The sequence below is a fragment of the Corythoichthys intestinalis genome, chromosome 10 (assembly GCF_030265065.1).
Source record: "Corythoichthys intestinalis isolate RoL2023-P3 chromosome 10, ASM3026506v1, whole genome shotgun sequence".
In the NCBI taxonomy this organism is placed as follows: Eukaryota; Metazoa; Chordata; class Actinopteri; order Syngnathiformes; family Syngnathidae; genus Corythoichthys; species Corythoichthys intestinalis.
Window position 1 is genome coordinate 28,579,496 of NC_080404.1, and position 23,365 is coordinate 28,602,860.

At 38.9% G+C, this 23,365-nt stretch overlaps 1 protein-coding gene across 1 annotated transcript in view; it reads left to right on the plus strand.

Moving 5' to 3' along the window:
• LOC130922958 (serine protease HTRA1A-like) overlaps window positions 1-22,844 on the plus strand; it is an 88,575-nt gene extending 65,731 nt beyond the window's left edge. Inside the window, exons 4-9 of the mRNA XM_057848262.1 lie at window positions 747-941; window positions 1,032-1,064; window positions 5,679-5,793; window positions 9,864-9,921; window positions 10,067-10,162; window positions 21,857-22,844. Coding sequence (XP_057704245.1) covers window positions 747-941; window positions 1,032-1,064; window positions 5,679-5,793; window positions 9,864-9,921; window positions 10,067-10,162; window positions 21,857-22,025 — 666 coding nt within the window. The 3' untranslated portion in view covers window positions 22,026-22,844. The remainder of the gene's footprint in view (window positions 1-746; window positions 942-1,031; window positions 1,065-5,678; window positions 5,794-9,863; window positions 9,922-10,066; window positions 10,163-21,856) is intronic.
• Window positions 22,845-23,365: the final 521 nt, after the last annotated feature.

Genomic DNA, 23,365 nt, shown 5'->3' on the forward strand with positions numbered 1-23,365 from the left:
ACATGCTTTTTCATGTCACAGGCAGCTTCCTGCTTATGGGGCTGCTGTGGGAGAGGGAATTATTGTTTCGTGTGCGAGTTTTGCGAGGGGTGTGTGTGGTCGAGTTTTCCCACATGAAGTATTATAATGACAGTCAGAGGGGCTTTAAAAAGAATCACTTGTAAATGTATCATAGAGGATTGATTGTGATCGCCTTAGAATGCAAAAAATAGAAAACAACAAAAGAATGTTTAGCAGTTTGATTGGTATGACAAACCAAAATAACACCAAAATAAAGCAAAGACAAAAAAAAAAGACTTATGCAGATATCACCCCCTCCCTATAAAAAAAGCACCAAATTTTTATCATACAATGTTTCATTAATGTTGTTTTCTCAACTGCAGATTATAAACTGTTTTCTTGGGTGTGAGGCGTGAATCTACAAACATTTTTTTTCTTTTTAATGCTAATATTAAACAACATTTGATCTGATTTACAATTTCCCCCTGAAAATGACACATCATTTACAAATGCATCATAACATGAAACATGAAGAAGAGAATCTACATACACTTAGTTGATTTGGGTCACATACTGTATATTTTCAAAATAGTCTGCGGCTCTTTGAAAAAAATCTGTTAAAATACTCCAGAATGGCAGGTGTATTGAGGGGTTGGCTGCTCTGAAAATGATGGCAGTGAATGAGTTAAGTTGATTATCTACTACTTTGTTCGAACTAAAATGCATTCTGTTCCATCTACCTGCAGACCAAACTCCCCGTGCTGCTTCTGGGCCGCTCCTCGGACCTGAGGCCGGGTGAGTTCGTGGTGGCCATCGGAAGCCCTTTCTCCCTGCAGAACACCGTCACCACGGGAATTGTCAGCACCACCCAGAGAGGGGGCAGGGAGCTGGGCCTTAGCAACTCTGACATGGACTACATCCAAACGGACGCCATCATCAATGTACGTAAGCTGTACAGTATATAAGTATAATTATCTACATGCAGTACTGGTATATTTGTAACAAAACAATACTTTTTCTTTGTTCCACAGTATGGCAATTCGGGAGGACCTCTAGTCAATTTGGTAAGTGATTTTTTTTAAAGGGATCCACGGATAGAAAGACTAGTAGTTCTTAAAAGATAAACTTTATTATGAATTAAAATAATTTGATATTGAAACCCAGGTCAGTGACGTCACATGGTTACGCTGCAGGGCTTCCAGAGTGTGACTCAAGCGACATAAACATAAATAATCTGTTCAACCCTTTCAATTTGAACCCGAGGAGAACATTAATGAGCATGACAGCACTGTCAATATTTCACAAAACGAGCAGCAAAAGCAAAATGAACAGAAAAGACAGGATGAGACCAGACGAGAGAAGGGAAAAAAACGTTGTTCTGCCAAAATGAGCTACACCGGCGAAACAAACGGCAAAACAAGAGGTGAATTTGACACCCAATGTTTTTTTTTTAGATTCATAACGACAGAACATACGAAAGATGCCTTAAGAAAATACTTCAATGTTGTATTATTAAATAAGGCTGGTTAAATATGCTACGTGATTAATGTGGTCAACAGATCTGCTTTAAAGCTACCACAAGAAAACCCAATGCTTAAAAGTATGAGAGGAAAACACATGTAATTTGAGGCAATGAAAAGGTAATAAAAGACTCAATAAAAACACAAATAATAAGTACTTGCCACTTTTAACCAATGAACACATGTGTTGGATGTCTCGCCGAGTAGAAGGAATTGCAGTAATCCAGTAGTATTCGCATACCTGTCAACCCGAGGCCGTTGGCAATCTTACAAATGCCCTTACAAATTGGTGACTAATCTTACAACGTTGTGTATAGCGTGCAATATGAAACAAAAATAAACCTCAATTTTTAAAATAAGATGAATTTATTGGTAATATTGTAACATATAACCTGGTGCAATCAAACAACAATCAATATCTTTAGCTACATCATGATTACTAAAATTTAACAGTGACTTTTCTTATCATTGTATGTAGCACTTTTGGTAATTTCTATCATGTCTTGATGGCTGCACTTCATGGCACTTCAGCTCGCAATTCAGTTTGACTTGAAGGTAGTTCGTTAGTTTGTCCAATTATAAATTAAAAAGGTCAATTGATAAAATTAACTTACCGATGCAATCTTTGAGTCAGGGAACATTTCTTTTGCTAATTCTGAGAAGTGATCAGCAATAGTTGCAGGCATATTATGTTCAGCAACAAACTGGCAGAATAAAATGTCCACTTTCGTCACTTTTCATTCTGCAGACTTCATCTTTATGACTAGTGTTGTTAATCTTACTTTAAAAAAGTAATTAGTTAGTAGTTAGTAACTCAGTTACCTGAATGTAAGAGTAGTTACTTGGCAAAGTAACTGGTTTTACCATTCATGTTTTTTTTTTGTTCATTTTTTCCACAACCCCCCCCCCAAAAAAAAAAAACATTGTAACCTTTACTATGTTTGAAAGTCATTTAATGTTGTGAATCAACTGTTAAAGTTGTTAAGATTGTTCCCGTCTCTGCATTAGTTCCCTTCTGTCTACTTTCAACATGTGAAAGTTTTAAAACTGTTTCATCATTTAAAGATAGATTCAAGTCAAGATTTTGCCGATTTAGGAATATTTTAGATAAAAAGTTGTTTAGGTTCGCTAGTAAGCTTCACGACAACAGAGCCTTTCTGAGAAGTCTACTGCTTTTAAATGGCGGCTGTTTACTAACGCCACCGTCTGTCATTTTGCATGTAGTTCAATATGCATGTGGTATCTAGGCATAGATTGTAGGCTGTCGGCTACAGTCAGGAAATATTGGAGCCACCTTTCCTTGCATCGCGTTTGCTACAGCGTCACAACAAACACTCTTCTCTCTCTGTGTCTCTGACTTTTCTCGCATCGTTCAACCAACATAATAACGCATAGTAACGCACATTGTCTCATTGCCAAAACGGTGACAAAATCCAAATGGAGAAAAAAACCCATAATGCACGAAAAACGGACAAATTTTGAACGTACGGCGTACACATTTCAAAATCAGTGCTCACTTGTACAAATTACGCCGATACCGTACAACTTGACAGGTATGTATTCGTCCAGTGACAGTGACGATCTACGTCATCACCCGTGGGTCCATTGTGTGCTTAAAGCATGGCGCCCTCCATAGGTTAAAACATGTACTAAATATTATAGACAGGGGTGCACATAAGTGGTCCGCATGCGCGCATGCGTACCGGACATAGATAAACGCGCTGGCCCTCAACGGCTTCCATACGCTTTTGCGTACCAATGGCTGACCATAAGCCTGTCGCAATATGCAATAATTCCATTTATCGCGCGATAAAAATGAAGGCGGTAATTTTTCCGCTGCGATTTATCGCCTCGCGTGCACGTGCGTGCGCGCGTGCGGCAGACGTGCTGTTAAAAGTTCGGATTCCTCGTTACCAACTGCGCAAAATGCATCTTCGTTCCAAGTCCGGCAAAAACTAGCGCCGGAGCCAGTCGTTCCCATTATATCCTGTTGTTCAATGTATACCGGCCGCATCAGTGCTCCGGAGTGACTGTGGACCATCTACAGCGCGCCGGTGTCGTTGACGTGTGGGTGCTCCCGTCAGGAGTGACATTTCAGGCGGGTGGCTGTTTTTCGGCACAACGCCGGATATTTACAACGAAGTCCGCCAAAACATTGTTACCGACTAGGCTGCTACGAACAACCTCGCTTTGACAATAAACAGCTGATTGAAATTAAGAGCGCTGTGTCATATGCTGGTGTTGTGTAGTAATGAGCAGACGTGACTTCAGCGGCGCTTGTTAACTTTTTTAATGCGCGCACACACTAGATATCATGAAATGGCACACTGGATGTGCTACGTCCCATGCCATTGGCTACGTGAGCACAGAGTGATTATGGGTTACGTAGTCCATATACTACATCGATGAATTCTAAACTGTCATGACTGAATGGAAGTTAGGAAGGCCAAATCATTCCATAATAGTGACTACAGATAATGTTGCAAATATTGTTAATTCAGTACGTGACACAGATGGATTCGGACCACAAATAGGATGTCTTGCTCATGTAGTAAACCGAGCTGCTAAGAAAGCTGTAGCAATCAACAGTGTGCCTTGCCTCACTTTACAAACAGTAAAGATTGTTCTCAGCACTTTTGTACAAACATTTTTCAGATCAGTAAGAAGTAAGCACATACAGTAAATATTATGCACTAAAATGCATGTTTATATGATGGCAATTTAATTTTTGCTCGCTAGCAAAAAAAAAAAAAAAAAAAAAAAAAAAATGAAACAAAAAATATAATTGTTATATTTTTTTACGGAGCATTAAATGTATTGAATCGGATCGAAAATCGTGACCCCCGTATAAAAATCGTACCGAACCGTGACTTAACTGTATCGTTGCATCCCTATGGAACACCATTGCAGAAGCTATGACGGGGAAAAGTTTTCATTTGCCTAAATGCTTAAGTTATTAAGAGCAATTTTTTTTTCTCTTTTTTTTTTTTTTTTTTTTAACACATTTTATTTATTCTGTGGTGCTGTGCAGTATCAATATTGTTGTTTTTTATTGTTGTTATTGTAAATTGGTTGAAAAAATTGGGGGGGCGCAATAATATCGCATATCGCAATAATTTATGAGAATAATTATCGCACACTAATATTTGTTATCGCGACAGGCCTAGCTGACCACTGTATTTGCGGTGGACACGAGAAAATCACTTCTCAAAATGTCAAAGAGGCAGGCCCCACTGAGTAATTATTTCCGTGTTCCCCCACCCCCGTCAAAAGACAGACAGACGACAGAGACATCACCGGAGCTACCGAAAAAAAGGACTTTTGCTGAAAAGTGGCTGCAGGAGGTACCATGGCTAGAAGCAAATGATGCTTGCACGGAAATGTGGTGCAACATTTGCAGTGAGAATCCCAATGTCGCTAATAAGAGCAGCGCATTTTATGTAGGGTCAAAGAATTTTAGCCATCCAAACTTTGAAAAGCACGAAAAAAACAGAGCATGTGGCAGTTAATCAAACTATCGATGTCAGACAGGACCCCACTCGCCCTATGGACAAGTGGCGGAATAAAGTTATTGTAGAACAGCGCCATGCGCTGACAAACATGTTTTTGCCCGCATTTCACAAAGCTAAACATGCACGTTCAATGAGCTCTTATGAGGAGGACATCCCACTTTTACAAAGGCTTGGAGTTAATGTGAGAGCCGCATATGAATGCCCTTTATTTTGAATGAGTGCTTTTATGTTTATTTCTTTACATTTCACTTCAAAGTAATGGCAATTTTGTTGTGCCAGTTGATGTTAATCAAGCGTTAATTGTTTATATAATTAATTAAAGGTAATTGGCTCTAAGTAAAGCTTGTCATAATTTTATCGCATCAGGCGGGTCGGCTCTCAAGCTCAATGAGGACCAAGTCACATCTACAGGTCCTCCTCTGAGAACCTGGGCAAAAAAATTATGTGCACCCCTGATTATAGATTTGTAAATCAATGGCAATATTTTATAAGTTTCTAATACAAGTCTTTAAGTCTGAGGTTCCCTTTAAGACTTCATGTATTAAGCAGCCTTTATCCTGTGTGTACGGAAAACTTTTAAACATTATTCAATATATTAACCGATTTAAACCATTCCAACTTCATATAACAACAATCATTCTTGTAGGATGGAGAGGTTGTCGGAATCAACACGCTAAAGGTGACCGCTGGCATTTCCTTCGCCATTCCCTCGGACAAGATTCAGCAGTTCCTGACAGAGTCTTATGACAGACAGTCCAGAGGTGAGCTGAGCACTCCATCCGCAAACATTAAAAATGACTTTCCACAGTATGTCTTCTTTAAACCTTTATCGTGAAAGGGACTTTTTTTTTGTATTTAAAAAATGTACATGACTTTTTTTGGTAATTAAAAAAAAAAAAAAAAAAAAAAAACATTCAGATCTTAGTGCAGGTGGTGAAAAAAAGGAAAGCGGGGAGGCTTACCATTGAAATGAAGAGGGAAATGATAAAAAAATATGAGCGTGGTGGCGCGTCCATGAACTGGTTTGACAATAAGGCCGTAGAATGTCTACGATTTCGACAGTCCTCCTCCGACCTCCGTTCGCCAGTCATTATAAGTTGAAAAAAATCGCCAGCTTCGTCAGGTTTTTAATAATTTATTTCAGAACATGTGCAACACAACATGCTTACTGTCTGCCGCAGCAGAACATGAAAAGTGAAAAGTCCTCTCTTGCTCTCTCAAATCAGCCACGCGGTGCGTTCAGGTACGCCATGCAAAACACATTCGCCACATATTTTTATTGATAATTTATTTGTTTTGATCTCTATGATTGCTATTTGCAATAGTACCAGCAGTTTTAATTAAGGATTTTGTGTAGGTTTTCGGGCTGTGGAACGAATAAATGAAATTATATAACATATTCTTATGGGAAAATCCTGAGCGACATACGACCATTTCGACTTACAAGCAAGGTCCTGGAATAAATCTTCGTCTGTAGAGGTACCACTGTATCTTTGTTTCTTCAATTTGTTAATCAAGATAAAAGTGTTGCCTTTCCCTTTCACTCTTTGCCTACCATTGACAATGACGGACGTCCAACTTATTTAGGGGCAGTTTACTTGGTGACTCTCCGAGAATACGAAAAATTTCAAATTTGCATTAATATGGGCCCGTCTCCATTCGAACAATGTCGCAATTCCTTATGAAAACAATGTAGTATTCATGCCAGGCCCTAGGGGGCAGTGCAGATTTACATGGCGACAGCGAATGATGCACTTTGACTCATAAGCGGATTTTGCTAGGCCCCCCTTGGTGACAGAAAAGTGTCATTGCATGTAATTGACTTTCCTATATATGATTTTAAAATTATGAATTTTTCGGTAAAATATTGTCTGTAAAAGTTGTAAAGCAATAAAACAAACAGCAAAAATGAATGAACAATGAAATGAACAAAATAAAAATTATAACTGGTCAAAATAATTTTTCAAACAGATCATGTGATGATTGTAATGATATGATCAAATCGTATCTGCAGGTTTGATTAGTAATGTCTGCTCGCCACAGCACACTGAGGTCAGAGATCTGCAGCGAGCTCGAGACAGCTGATAGACAGCCCGCCAGTGGACAGTTAATGATGATGCCTCTCTTCTGTTCTCTAACTAAAGATCTGTCAGTCAAACCTTTCAGTAAGTTGTCTTATGCAAGAAACCCACAAAGTAACAAAACTAGCACCTTAGACGGTCATTTGCTTTGCTTAGCTAAAACCACCTGAGGAATGAAGAGGCAAGATGGATATAGCCTACGTAATTTTTTCAAACCTAAGCTTTCAAAAGCGACAACAACTACTGAGCAAGAACCACCAACAAAAATGGTGGACGGAGTTTCAATTTGCCCCACTAAAGACGCTAATTGTACAACAAATTTTGCACCCTTATAATATTTTGCTCCCTCAGCTGTTGTAGCGGTGAATAAGCCCTCTTTCACATTCAATTGGATTCTCAATGTTATCCACAGGTGCTAAGTAAACAAGTAACATCGTAAACATACATGTTCCACACGAATATGGTGTAAATTGATGCTTAACTACACGGCGAAGACATAAACAGGGATAGAGCGGCGTGCAGTTGTCTTGTACAGCTAACATGGCAGAATGTGTCTGAGAACTTTTTCTACATGTCAGTCCATGATCAAACGTAAGTAGATATTCCTTTATTTAAATAAAGTTTGTAGTGTTTAGTTTGTAACCGCTGTATTTGCGGCCATTTATAACACAAAGTTGCAATTTCTGATTGTTGTGAACGGCAAGCCGTTGATGCGGATCCAAATCACAGACCAAGAAACCGAAATAGTGAATGTTTGTATTTAATAAGTACAACAAAGGGAGCACGCCAAAATTGCGAGTATACCAATTTACAACTAAGGGAGCACGCCAAAAAACGCGAGTATGAAAAGGTACAACTAAAAGAGCACGCTCTAAGACGCGAATGTAGCAGAGTACAAAATTCTAACTACAAGATCCAAAAGAACATAAAAGTAAAAATGATCAAACCAGGACACGACCGTAGAAACTTCGGGAAGCTCGAAAGATGATGCACACACAGCGGTAAGCAAGGCAAGTAACACGCAAACAAGCAATAGTCCGACACTCGCAGACGGTGGCCGGAGTCCTTAAATAATGAGCGCTCCAAATGCGCCACAGGTGTGTTGCAACGGCCCTGACCATCCAGCTGAATCAGATGCTGGAATGAAAAAAGAACTGAGAAGGCATACAGATATGACACTGATGGGGTTAAAAATTTGACAGTACACCTGTTGACACCGGTGGGCGTAGCATATTCAATGGATGACGATCTTGGTGAAAAGTATAGCAAAGTATAGCTGTCCTAACCAGCCTGATTTAGAATTCTCCTAAAAAATGATGGGAAACAAAAAAACACTTATTTTAATTTATTATTATATTACTCTTGGAAGTTAATTTTATTGCTGAAACTGCGTTTCGGGTCGTTCATCAACAGTTTGTGCCCCCCTATCCCAAAAGTCAAACTCCGCCTATGCTTTGACTCCACCAAGCTCCTCATCTCGGAAAAAAATATGCCCGCCCACTCGAAGCAATGGCATTTTTCTTTTGTTCAAAAAGGCACAAAAATCGAAACATTCAACATATTTAATTTAAAAATAGTATTAAAACAGTAAATTAAAGCCGACATTCTGCCATATTTGCTGTTTTTAATGTTTAGTAGCACTGCTGCGCACGCCCAATGTGACGTGTACGAGTGCTGACGTTATCGGCGCGGTGTCGAGCCGCGGGAGCCTTTGATATGCATGCGGAGCAAGCCCCCCTCAATCCCCCGCAATCAAATTCTTCCAATTTGAAGGCAGGATTCAAAATTTTTTGTCTTCGCCTTCCGTCTTTGCTGACACCATATGCACGCGAGGCCATTCCGCTACTCAGTCATTGTGTCTATGTGTTGCAGAGTCGCCATGTAAACGGCCCCTTAAACTAGGAGGATTGTATCTAAATGCTAATCTTTCACTGCCATTAAGAGTGATAGACAACCAATCCATTCTGACTGGGAGGGGTGGCAGCATTGCCAGCCTCTCCCAGTCAAAATGGATTGGACGTCTCGCGTCGTCAAGGGCAGCCAATGGCTTAAATGATTGCCCTGTAAAGGGTTAACAGCAATTATTGCAGTGAATTCAGAAAAACCCTTGGTGTTGGAAAATGAAATAGCCTGTATGGAACTATGAATAAAAACAACTAAAAAGCTTGGTGGAGAATTGTCCAAGGCGTTTATTAAAACCAGGAAGGAAAGTGGTGAACCAGCATCTGCCAGGACGGAATATAGTATGGGTGGGGGTTGGTAGGCTGTGTTTAACCGTGACTGTTAAATTATTTCCACAAGCATGTTGTGAAGACAACTCGTGGTATTAAGACTTAACAGCTGTGTTGTCTTTAGGAAACCGCTTGTCTTCAGTGAAGCTAATTGGAGAGGGGGGAGGGTGGCAGTTAAATGCTGATGACTGTGAATGGCTATGTTCTAAACTAAAGTGATGGATGGATCAGAATAGGGAGACAGGCAGATAATTGCAGTAATGCCAACTACGCAATGATTCTTCAGGGGGCTGTTTTATGAACTCAACTGGCTGCAAATGGTCCAGTTCTTCAGATGCTGTAATGCAAAGGCCAAAAAAATTGACGTAATCCTACTTCCTGAATAGAGGAAATGATTATATTTTTTCAATATGCCTTCTCTTTTTTGGTAATGGCATTCAGGCAAGCAGATATGCAGCAATCATAATTGCATACAAGCAGTTTGAAGCTGACAATTGACGGATTCGTGTCACTTCGCAGGTACAGCAGCAGCGAAAAAGAAATACATCGGCGTGCGGATGATGACTCTCACTTCATCGTATGTTACACACGCCTATTCGTCGCTTACACTTCTTGCATGATTGATGACTCCAATTTATGTATAGTACTTTTGTATTAGTTACATCTGTTTTTATTTTATTTTTACATTTTTCTTTTCTTTTCTTATGCGCACGTATTTACAGCCTGGCCAAAGAGCTGAAGACCCGACATCGAGACTTTCCTGACATCACCTCTGGCGCATACGTCATGGAAGTCATTGCGAAGACGCCGGCTGCGGTGTAAGTGATAGTTTTCACACATGCCTCTTAAAGGATCAACACATTTTGGGGATCTCACAGAGCACTCACTCAGGTACTTATACATTTAAAGTGACGTCTATAGACAGTTACTAGGGGGCTTTAAATTGCAGTCAAATGAAAGCAAAGTGTGTTCTCTTTTACAATGTGAATGGTAACAGGCTACTTCCTGGTTCTAATGGTCCCTGCCATAATCATGGATGGATGGATGGATTCATTCATGAATGCATGGATTAGTGTTTCCTTGATGACAGCTGCTTAAACAGAAAAGCCCAGGCTTCGCTCTCCCCTGCCACTTCATTCAGGTCTACCAAGGAATTCTGAGGTGTTTAGTGGCCAGCTGCAAGACATTGACGAACTAGTCTTTTTTGTGTCTTCCCCGGTGTCTGGAACACCGCACTAAGGAGGTGTCTAGAAGCATACCAAACAGATGCTCGAGCCGCTTTAGTCTGGCTCCTCTCAATGTGGAGATACATTGAATGTACTCCCTCGCGGATGCTTGCTCTTCTCTTCTTAAGTAGAGTCAGGACATCTTCCAGAGGAAACCTCTTTCAGCCATTTGAAACCGGGATCTCACTCTTTCAGTCATGAGGCACAGATCATGATCGTAGGTCGATCAGAAAATTAAGAGGTTCACCTCGTATCTTGGATCTTTCTTCACAAAGACAGATACAGTGTCAGAACTGCGCTGATACGTCTGTTGATCATATGTTCTATCTTTACCTCACTAATGAAAAGACTCCAAGAGAGATGGACTTCTCCAATTGAGGAAGGATCTCATCCCTGAACTGGAGAAGGGAACTCCACCCTTTTTTTGAAGGACGTCCATGATTTCAGATTTGGAGACTTTGATTCTCCTCCCAACTGCTTCATGCTAGAGAGCAAACTGCTCAAGTGGGAGTTGAAGGTCACGGCTTGATGAAATTTAACAGTTCCATATCATCTACAAAAAACAGTGATGCAGTACTGAGGGTCCCTCACCTAGAAACTCTGTCCATAAAGGTTAGAAATAGAGTTAATGACAAAGAACAGCCATGGCAAAGTCCAAAAGCAATATGGAACAAACTCTGACAATGGTCGTAGAGGAACCAAACTGCATGTATCAAGGACTCCTGTACCCCATGCTCCCCTAGGCAAGGCTAGGCAAGGCAAACTTATTTATATAGCACAATTCAACACAAGACAATTCAAAGTGCTTTACATCACATGAAGATCATAAAAATCACATTAAAATCAATAGATCGTAAAAACAAAGACAATTGAAAGAGGAAATAAAATTATTAGGGCTGTCAAGCGATTAAAATTTTTAATCGAGTTAATTACAGCTTAAAAATTAATTAATCGTAATTAATCGCAATTCAAACCATCTATAAAATATGCCATATTTTTCTGTAAATTATTGTTGGAATGAAAAGATAAGACACAAGACGGATATATACATTCAACACACGGTACATAAGTACTGTATTTGTTTATTATAACAATAAATCAACAAGATGCCATCAACATTATTAGCATTCTCTTAAAGGGATCCATGGATAGAAAAACATAAAAGATCTTAAAAGATAAATGTTAGTACAAGTTATAGAGATTTTATACTAAAACCCCTCTTAATGTTTTCGTTTCATTAAAATTTGTAAAATTTTCAATCAAAAAATAAACTAGTAGTTCGCCATTGTTGATGTCATTACACCATGCTCACTCCCCAAACCCATAAAATCATTTGGACCCAAGCGCCAGCAGAGGGCGCCAAACAACAAAAAACAGGTAACAAGTAACAAGCGGACATTACACAGCTGTCATTTTAATCTGAGCGGGGCATGTGCGTTAATTGCGTCAAATATTTTAACATGATTAATTTAAAAAATTAATTACCGCCCGTTAATACGATAATTTTGACAGCCCTAAAAATTATACATAAAAATCGCATTTAATCACGAATAGAATAAAAAATAAATGAAAAATAAAAAAAATACTAGTACTACTGCTAATAATTGAAATCAGCAATGGAGATAAGCACAAGAGGAATAGAGAGCAAATAGATTGAAATATATAGACAGTTATGGATATGCAGTGCTAAACAAAAGCGTTTTTAACCCTGATTTAAAGGAGATACCAGTTTGAGCATACTTCAGACCTTCAGGTAACTTGTTCCAGAGGTGAGGAGCATAATAACTAAATGCTGCCTCACCCTGCTTGGTTCTTGTTCTTGGAACATACAGGAGACCGGTTCCAGACGACCTTAGGGGTCTAGATGTTTCATAGGAGTCTAACAAATCCAGCATGTATATTGGTCCAAGGCCATTAAGTGTTTTGTAGACGAGCAGTAGTATTTATAGTCTATCCTCTGACTCACTGGAAGCCAGTGTAGCGATTTCAAAACCCAGTTTCCAGTTTCCTTGTATTTGTGAGGACTCTGGCTGCAGCATTCTGTACTAGCTGCAGCTTCCTGACTGATTTTTTATCAAGACCTGTAAATATACCGTTGCAACAGTCCAATCTGCTGAAAATGAATGCATGCATAAGTTTTTCCATGTCTTGTTGAGTCAGAAGCCCCTTAATTCTGCCTATATTTTTAGGTGGTAATAAGCAGATTTAGTGACGGACTTTCAATGGCTATTAAATTTTAGGTCTGAGTCAATAATTACGCTAAGGTTTCTGACTTGATTTGTAGCTGTAAGTGACATTTTGCCAAGGTGCCTGCTTATCTTTGACCTTTCCTTTTTTTGGCCCAAAAATGATCACTTCTGTCTTCTCCACATTTAACTGGAGAAAATTCTGGCGCATCCATTCATTGATTTGATGAATGCATTTACTCAGGGAGACTAAGGGACTATAATCATGTGGGGACACAGAAACGTAGAGTTGTGTGTCATCTGCAATGGTGTGATAGGAGATGTCATACTGTTCCATAATCTGAGGTAGGGGAAGCATATATAGATGTTAAATAAGAGTGGTCTAAGAAATGACCCTTGAGGGACTCCATATGTGAATTTGGCTCGTTCTGACTGATGGTTTCCGATTGACACAAAGAAATCCCTATCATGTAAATAAGATGTGAACCACTGAAGAACAGTGTCGGTAAGCCCTACCCACTGTTCCAATCTGCTAGAACAATTGATGATTCAATCCAGCTGTCATTCCTTCCACAAGAAATTCCTCCATCATCATTGATTAACCAATGCATTTATTCATCCGGAAATCATCCATCCATTCATTAATTCTTATGTCCACTTCGTCATCCATTGCTCCATCTACTGTACATTAGGGTTTGAGATTTCTTTTATGAGTTAAACAGGCTGATTTGGGTTGTTTCTGATTGGATAGCTCATGTGACTCACCTCTGAAAAGTCTAAAACCCACAGCTCCGACTGACAACAAACCACGGGTGTGAGCACTACCCTCTCAATGGCAGCCCCCTCCATTCTAGCAGCAGGGGTCTGGTTGGCAGGGAGGGGGTTTGAGAGACGCTGAGATCAGCCGATTCCTCCAAACCTCACTCGAGAGGGTCCATTTCCACGCTGTGGCTTTCAGTTTGAGTCTCTGCCCTAACTGGCATCGTTACCGTCTATCATGCTCACTATTATGCTCAATAACATATCTGTGGTGTACTTTGATGCTTTTAAAGGGGGGAGGATGCGTAGGCTCACTGTAGAGAACCATCTATTAGACTGATGGGTAACAATTTTGTAATAGCCTTGGAGGAGGCCTTTGGCACCATTCTTGAAGTCTTAAAATAACCCATAATAGTATATAACATAATAGTACAATTTAAGTCATGGATAATTACATATAACTGCTCTAATATAGATATAATTCAAAACAAGCACTGTGACTATGACAATCATGAATTAGCTCATAATAACTATGATAATGAAGCTTTGTTATAGACAAGTTTCCTGAGCGAAACATGGACATTTTCTGCTCCGGACTTCCGGTTGAGACGGAACAACGTGAATTTCTGCTGAAGTAAGCAGTTTAAGACAAATTTAAACTTCAAAATCAAACAGAGAGAACCCACGGAATCTTCAAAAATGGATTCAGCGTGACGTAGATGAGACTACGGGACTTTGTGTGCTGTGCGTGCAGTGTCAACTCCTAGAAGCGCCTATAGATATGGTTGGAAGCGGAATGTTTTGATCAGCGACCAGCTGCTACAAAAGCGCCAGTGTGGATCTAACTGGCCATATGCCTTAAATAAAAACCAGCAGTAGACAATACGCTGAGGATGTGGCTCGCTTAAAACTTAAAGGATCCAACTAAAAGTTCTTTATCACTTCGTTGATCGTTCGTGGACAAAATTCTAACAGTCTGTGCCGCCTGTATTAACATGAAGTGGCGATTGATACTCTTGCCACCTAAGTGACCAAAATGAGGCGAAATTACAAATGATATGACAGTTGACAAATTCAGAAGTGCTGCAACGGATTTTTTTGTTACAAGGAAATACTACATGATATTTTTCACCTGGTTAGATTATAGCTATGGTATTATAAATTCATCACCCATGTGCATCCATATATATACAAGCAGTATGTCTTTTTTATTGCAGATATTGATGCAAATAAAACTTTTGGACAACATGATTCAATTTCTTATTATATTTATAACAATTTGTGCATGTGCAAAACAGGTCAATAAATCACAATTTATAAAATTATTAGACAAATATTAATGTAGGTGGAGCATAACTTGAGCCTTCCATCATCAGTCATCCACAACTTTAGGCAGCATGTGTAAAAAGTAGAATGCACGTAGTCTCAATATACAGTGGAGCAAATAAGTATTTAGTAAACCACTAATTGTACAAGTTCTCCCACTTGAAAATATTAGCGAGGCCTGTAATTGTCAACATGGGTAAACCTCAACCATGAGAGACAGAATGTGGAAAAAAACAGAAAATCACATTGTTAGATTTTTAAAGAATTTATTTGCAAATCATGGTGGAAAATAAGTATTTGGTCAATACCAAAAGTTCATCTCAATACTTTGTTATGTACCCTTTGTTGGCAATAACGGAGGCCAAACGTTTTCTATAACTCTTCACAAGCTTTTCACACACTGTTGCTGGTATTTTGGCCCATTTCTCCATGCAGATCTCCTCTAGAGCAGTGATGTTTTGGGGCTGTCGTTGGGCAACACGGACTTTCAACTCCCTCCACAGATTTTCTATGGGATTGAGATCTGGACTCTGGCTAGGCCACTCCAGGACCTTGAAATGCTTTTTACGAAGCCACTCCTTTGTTGCCCTGGCTGTGATTTTGGGATCATTGCCATGCCGAAAGACCCATCCTTGTCTCATCTTCAATGCCCTTGCTGATGGAAGGAGATTTTCACTCAAAATCTCTCGATACATGGCCCCATTCATTCTTTCCTTTACACAGATCAGTCGTCCTGGTCCCTTTGCAGAAAAACAGCCCCAAAGCAGGATGTTTCCACCCCCATGCTTCACAGTGGGTATGGTGTTCGTCGGGTGCAATTCAGTATTCTTTCTCCTCCAAACAGGAGAACCTGTGTTTCTACCAAAAAGTTCTATTTTAGTTTCATCTGACCATAACACATTCTCTTAGTCCTCTTCTGATGCTCTCAACTCTCTCAGCGAACCGCAGACGGGCCTGGACGTGTACTTTCTTCTGCAGGGGGACACGTCTGGCAGTGCAGGATTTAAGGCCCTGGAGGCGCATTGTGTTACTGTGGTCCCAGCTCTCTGAAGGTCATTCACTAGGTCCCCCCGTGTGGTTCTGGGATTTTTGCTCCCCGTTCTTGTTATCATTTTGACGCCACAGGGTGAGATCTTGCATGGATCCCCAGATCGAGGGAGATTATCAGTGGTCTTGTATGTCTTCCATTTTCTAATAATTGCTCCCACAGCTGATTTCTTTACACCAAGCGTTTTACCTATTGCAGATTCAGTCTTCCCAGCCTGGTGCAGGTCTACAATTTTGGCTCTGGTGTCCTCCGACAGCTCTTTGGTCTTTGCCATAGTGGAGTTTGGAGTGTGACTGACTGAGATTGTGGACAGGTGTCTTTTATACCGATAATGAGTTAAAACAGGTGCCATCAATACAGTTAACGAGTGGAGCCTCGGTAGACCTCGTTAGAAGAAGTTAGACCTCTTTGACAGCCAGAAATCTTGCTTGTTTGTATGTGACCAAAAATTTATTTTCCACTCTAATTTGGAAATAAATTCTTTTAAAATCAATCAATGTGATTTTCTGTTTTTTTTCCCACATTCTGTCTCTCATGGTTGAGGCTTACCCTTGTTGACAATTACAGGCCTCTCTAATATTTTGAAGTAGGAGAACTTGCACAGTTGGTGGTTGACTACATACTTATTTGTCCCACTGTATGTTCATCAACGTACAGTAAGTTGTTGTGAGGCACATGAAATTGTCTTTCCTTGCCTAACAGCGTTTTCCAACTATAAACAAAAAACTTGTAACACTTGCATTAAGGGTAAGCAGCCCGTGTGTGACTTGTAGTAGATGAGTGTTTTTCATTTCTTTATTGTTGTATAACTACCGTTTAGCAAAGCTAATAATGTCTCAGCTGTGACTCAAAACACAGAATTGTAGTCAAATTGAACATAATTGTTCAATCCTACACAGAACAGACATTACACATACTGATTAGCAGCAGTTGCGAGCATAGCTTAGTAGTTAGAATGTGTTGCAGCCACAGCAGTAGTTGTAGCAAATTATATTAAACATCATCATAATTACAATCATCATCGTGTCTTTGTTCCACATCTGCCTTCGTGATCACAAAATTCCCATGTTCATGTATTAGGACACATTCAACTTTGTTGTTGTGAGATTTTCAGGTTCCTGATTGCGTTTCCTTCCACCGCCATTTAATCAATAAAATACAAAAATATTTTGGCTGTGGTGACTCTTAGCCAATTTTATATGAGCTCCCATGTGGTGAAGATGGCAGATGGATACGGTATTTCCAAATTGTCTTTTTTGGGGAATTTTGATGAGTTGCCGCTCCGGTTTCATTGTTGTTTTGGTTAGAGAACGTGTAAAACGGATGTCGTGAGCAGTAATGTGGAAGTAAAGCGGAAGTATGTCAGAAACTTGTCTATTATACGCTGCAGATACTCTACTATCACGTTCTATGTCGACAAGAAATGAGCTCGCGTGGTGTTAATGGTGTGGGTGTGGTGTTCCATGTATTACAAGAGACCCTTAATTAAGCAACTGCTTTGGGATTTGTCTATTAATACAGAAACTGTATCCATATGTGATGCACTAGATTTACTGCTTTGTTTCATGTGAGGGTGTGTGTGTGTCTGATTGTTCCAGTAATTGCTTCATCATGAACATGTTTAGAGCACATGTTGCCCTTTTAGACCGAAACGTGTGGATAAATAGAAACATGAATGAGCAAAACATGACATCAACTTTGTTTTTCCTGCTTGAAATTAGGGGAAAATCTTGTTAATTATCAATGGAGTTGTTGAACTGTAGCACGGTCGAAACAAAACAAATGTTTTCATTACTTTTCACATAAAAACAAAAAACGAAGTACCCATTGATATACACATTACAAATATTAACAAACCAAAAATAATTCCAATCCATTAGAACTGATAGGGCTGGCAACAAATGAACATTAGTTCATTCACTGCCAGCCTTCCTAGTTCAAATAGGTTGAACGTCTCGTGCCGTCAATAGCAGCATTTAAGAAAGTACTGTAATTTTCGGACTATAAGGCACACCTGACTATAAGCCGCCACCCACCATATTTTGATACGAAAACGGCATTTGTTCATAGATAAACCGCAGCTGTATAATGGGATATTTACACCAAAAGATATTAACCGGTAACTCTTTATTTGACAGCAGCATCATAAGACTGTCATAAGACCAAATAAACCACCTTGAAGCTTTGAACCAATTGGCTGCAAAGCTTCATTGCTTCCTTTTGCCACTGCGCCCTTGGGGGTGATTCTCAACCTCTGCTGTCAAAACTGTTGCCTCATAGCACGCATTGCAGCGCTACAAATGTAAATAACAATCAAAGTTCAGATTCTGTGCTAATTATTTCTTCAGTTACTGTTCCGGTTGTTTCATTAATTGCTAGTTATGGTGTTTTGGTAACACATTTGACAGTGGCGCCATAAGACTGTCATAAATCCATCAGAATTGTGACATGACACTGCCATGAGCATTAATAAATGTTAATGACAATTGTCATTTTGTGTCATCCGGCAAATTATTTAACTGTAAATGGATGTAAAAGATCCGAGCTGGACATAAATGGAGTTAGTGACATAATTTGCCAGATAAGCATTCATTAATGCCCATGATAGTGTCATGTCATAATTCTGACGGTCTTATTACAGTCTTATGACGCCGCTGTCCAATAAAGTGTTACCTATTAACCCAAATAAATCAACAAATAAGCCGCACTGGACTATAAGCCACAGTATTGAAAATGAAAATTACAGTAGTCCAAATTTGGGAGCATAGGTTGTTGAAACTTTCCCATTAGAGCCGTTGGACCTTTAACATTTGTGTTAAGCTCATTGACTGCCATCAATGATTTTAGATTAACCAGATTTGCTCTAAAACAATGTTTTTGAATTTACCACACAGTAACTTAGCATATTACAATTACAACAGTTCAACTAAGGAAACCATCAACAACCTTCTAACTCACAGGTGTCAAACCGATTCCAGAAAGGGCCAAGTGGGTGCAGGTTTGCTTTCCAACCAATGAAGAGGTCACCTTTTCACCAATTAGATCTTTTACATGCGTAATCAGTTAAACTTTGTCAGGTGCTGCTTGTTTCAGCAGGAAGTTCATTGGTTAAACACTCTGCGCGTTATCGGTTGGAACAAAATCCAGCACCCACTTGGCCCTTTCTGGAATCGGTTTGACACCTGTGTTCTAACTGTTCTAACTCTTTCCGTTAATTAACTCATTGCCTGCCATTGACGGTAAGAGACGTCCAATCCAATTTTACTGTGAGGGCTGGCAGCGATCAAATGATTCCAGTTCTAATGGATTTGACAGCGCCATTGGCAGTGAACGAGTTACCGTGTAGTGTAGTAATACAAAATGTGCAACAAAAATGTTTTACACTTTTAAAAAATATATACTTTTTTGCATTATGTCTACGCGAGGTGAATAATGCAGGGTATTTTACACTTTTAAACAATACACCAGGCCTCACGTGTTTACGCAACGTTCACGAAATGTCAAATAATGCGCAGCAAGGACATGGATGTATGATTCACCTCCATTTTTTTGTGTTTACGCTGTGTCAAGAAGCTGGCTATGTCACGATGATGACATCATTTCCTTTGCGAAAATGCTTGGGAGTTAGAGAACACGTCTACACTTGGCCAAGGACCCTGTGTTTCTAAATTTATCCTGCTAGCTACCCCATATAAAAAATAAAAAAAATCCAGAGATGGGTTCTAAAACGATAGGTTAGTGTTGACAACACAGGGGAGTGGTTAAAAAATTATACATCTAAGAAATGATCCATCCTGGTGTCGTCGTAGTCTTTTGTTGCCTTTATAGCTTTAATATAAAGTTTGAATTAATGTAGTAGTAATGGTTGAAATATCATAATTTAATTCCGTACCGTCCTTGTATTCAATATTACCAAAAAGTCGAAATAAACAACAATATGCAGATTAGTGCTTAATATTTTTTTGTAATCATAGTTGTATTTACTTTTTATGTAAAACCCTCAGAAAACCTAGTAAAAAAATTTAATACAAAATTATTTTTTTTATTACACGAAAAACATAGTGTCTTAGAAAAAATGAATTCATTTTAATAGATTAGACATTTAACCTTTGAAAGTTATTACTGGTAATTAAAAAAACAAACACATCAAAATTCCCTTCAAACAAACATTAAAAACCTAACATTTCAATAAATACAGTCATGTGAAAAAATTAGGACACCCTATGCCTGTGTGTTTTTTAACATATTTGGTCATATGGATATTTAATATCAATTTTAACAATCTGGAGGGATTCAAGTAATAGAACTAAACAATTAAAACTGGGGGGAAAAATGTTTTATAACTTTCTGAATAATGTAATTCAAATAACTGCAATTTCCGTTGAGGAATAAATAAGGACACCCCCACATTCAATCCCACTCAAAATGGCTAAAATCACACACAGGTGTTTCACGTCAGGTGCACATGATTAGAACATTATTACCTAGTGTTTTGAAGGAGGCTTTCCTTATTTAAACCTCACATTTAGTTTGGTGTGCCCTTGACTGTTGAAGTGAGAGAAAATACCATGGTGAGATCAAAGGAGCTGTCTGAGGCTTTCAGAAAGAAGATTGTAGACGCTTATGAGCCTGGTAAGGGATATTAAAAGATCTCAATAGACTTAATCAGCCATTCCACTGTCTGGAAAATAGTCATGTGGAGGACATTCAAAACAACTGCCAACATGCCCAGGTCTGGCCGTCCAAGCAAGTTCACCCCAAGAGCAAACCGCAAGATGCTAAAAGGAGTCTCCAAAAACCCTAAAATGTCATCACGGGACCTACAGCAGGTTCTTGCTACTGTTGATGTGAAAGTGCATGCCTCTACAATCGGAAAGAGACTTCACAAGTTTAACCTTGATGAGAGGTGTGCAAGGAGGAAACCTTTGCTCTACAAGAAGAACATGAAGGCCAGACTGAAGTTTGCCAGAGTGAATGTAGACAAAGACCAGGACTTCTGGAATAATGTTTTTTGGACAGATGAATCTAAAATTATTTGGAAACCAGAGCAGAGGACATGTTTGGCGTAAACCCAATACAGTATTCCAGGAAAAGAATGTCATACCAACTGTGAAGCGTGGAGGTGGAAGTGTCATGGTTTGGGAATGCTTTGCTACAGCAGGACCTGGCCAGCTCACCATCATAGAATCCACCATGAATTCTATCGTGTATCAGAGGGGGCGTGAGGAACATGTGAGATCATCTGTGAAAAAATTAAAGCTGAAGCAAAACTGGACCCTGCAACATGACAATGACCCAAAACGTACCAGTAAATCCACCAAGGACTGGCTGAAAAGGAAGAAATGGAGAGTTCTGGAATGGAGAGTCAAAGCCCAGATCTTAATCCCATTGAGATTCTGTGGGATGACTTGAAACGGGTTGTATATGCAAGAAACCCCCTCAAACATCTCACAGCTGAAAGTATTCTGTGTTGAGGAGTGGGGCAAACTTTTTTAAGACCGATGCCAAAGACTGGTAGATGGCTACAATAAGCGTCTCACTGAAGTTATTTCAGCCAAGGAGGATAACAATAGCTGTTAGGTGGTAGCGTGTCCTAACTTTTTCCTCAGTTAGTATATGCATTTTTGTTAATATATTTGATTTATTGAGTAAAACCATGTTTTTTGTGTTGTTTACCTGCAATTAAATGACTTTGTTTTCCAGAGATAAGGAAAAACAAGATCAGACATTGATATGTGAACATTTCTTAATAAAGAACTAAATAATTAATGGGGTGCCTTATTTTTTTCACATGACTGTACATGCAAAAAGACATTTCATTGTGGTTAATGTTAATGTTTATAATTCCATACTAACATAATAGGACTTTAAGGATCGATCTATTCCTCCATACATACATCCAAACAGTATGAATAGTGTCATACGGGGCAATACCAATTGCAATCTTTTCTTGTGTATGCCTTCCAGTGGCGGCCTCAAAGAACACGACGTGATTATCTCCATTAATGGCAAGAGGATTTCCACGGCCAACGATGTGAGCGCCGCCGTCAAGAAGGACAAAAGCCTGAAAGTGGTGGTTCGCCGTGGCAATGAGGACGCCATCCTCACCGTCGTTCCCGTGGAGATCGACCCTTGACCTCCACTCCAGTTGTAACTGCGACCATGCTGGGCCTACCGCTGAGGAACTAAAAGGTGGTGGGTGGGGAGGGGATTCTATGGACACGCCATCCTCCCGTGAGTTGCCAGATATCGGAATATTCTGGCGAGATGCCTTGAAACCCAACGACTGTACGGATTGCTGTAAAAAGCCATGCTGTACTTCCTTTCTGTGTGTATGTGAGTTAGGTGTATGGGTCTGTTTTCACTTTTCTACTCTTCTGGGGACACTTCCAACAAACAAGAAGCTATTGTTGTCTGTTTCTTTTTTTTTTTTTTTTTTTTAATATTATTGCTCAGTGAGGCCTTCCTCTGCACTTTTGTAGCTATTTAGAGACTTGCTGAGCACATCTTATTTGTATTATTGTTGTGTTCTAACCTCTTTTTTATTGAACAAAAAAAGTACTGTAGAAGATTTTTAATGATGATGTTTGATGGAAATAAATTGTTTCACCGTTTAGTTTTGAAGCACTTTCATTTGCAGTCACAAATAGATTGTCATGAATGAGTGCTAAATGAACAAGTAATTAATTGATGAAGTTGTATTTAAAAAAAAAAAAAGGATATTGTCAGTAAAAGATTTAATAAACTATAATAGAATCCATTCTGGGCAACCAAAATGTGATTCTAGGGAATTCAAATTTACGAGAGCAATTTCATTTACTATCAAAATTGTGGGGAAAAAATTAATCTGTGCAGAAAAACAGTTTAAAGAAATACAAATCAAATTAAATCTTCCCTGGACCACATAAAAACAAATACAATCAAAGTACAGTTCAAATGAATTAAAATCTCATCATAGCATATTAAATAGTTATGATTATTGAATAAAATTAATTAAAATATGGACCAATTAAATGAACTCCAGAACCACCTCAATCGTTATATGAAAATGCAAGTAATAAAAGAATCCAATTACCCGAGAATAATCTTTTATGTTTAACATAAAATAAAAACAATAATAATAATAATAAATCAATTAATTAAATAAATGTAAATAATAATAATTATAAAAAAAACAATTTAATTTTGCAACAGGACATTGTCAATAATTATTTTGATTGAATTGCATAGAAAGAAATGAAATAATCATTGTAATAAAATAAAATGTAAATGAAATACCAAGTACAACATAAAAATTACAGTATTATTAAATATTTTACAAGTAGGTTAGATAAGATAAAATATACCAAAACCCATAGAAAGTCATTCAGACACATTAAATACCATTTCAGATTGTTTCCAGGCATGAAAATCACTCACCTTTCAGCAAAATTTGCCGTTTTGAAGTAAAAAAGGGGTGACATACGTGAATTGCTT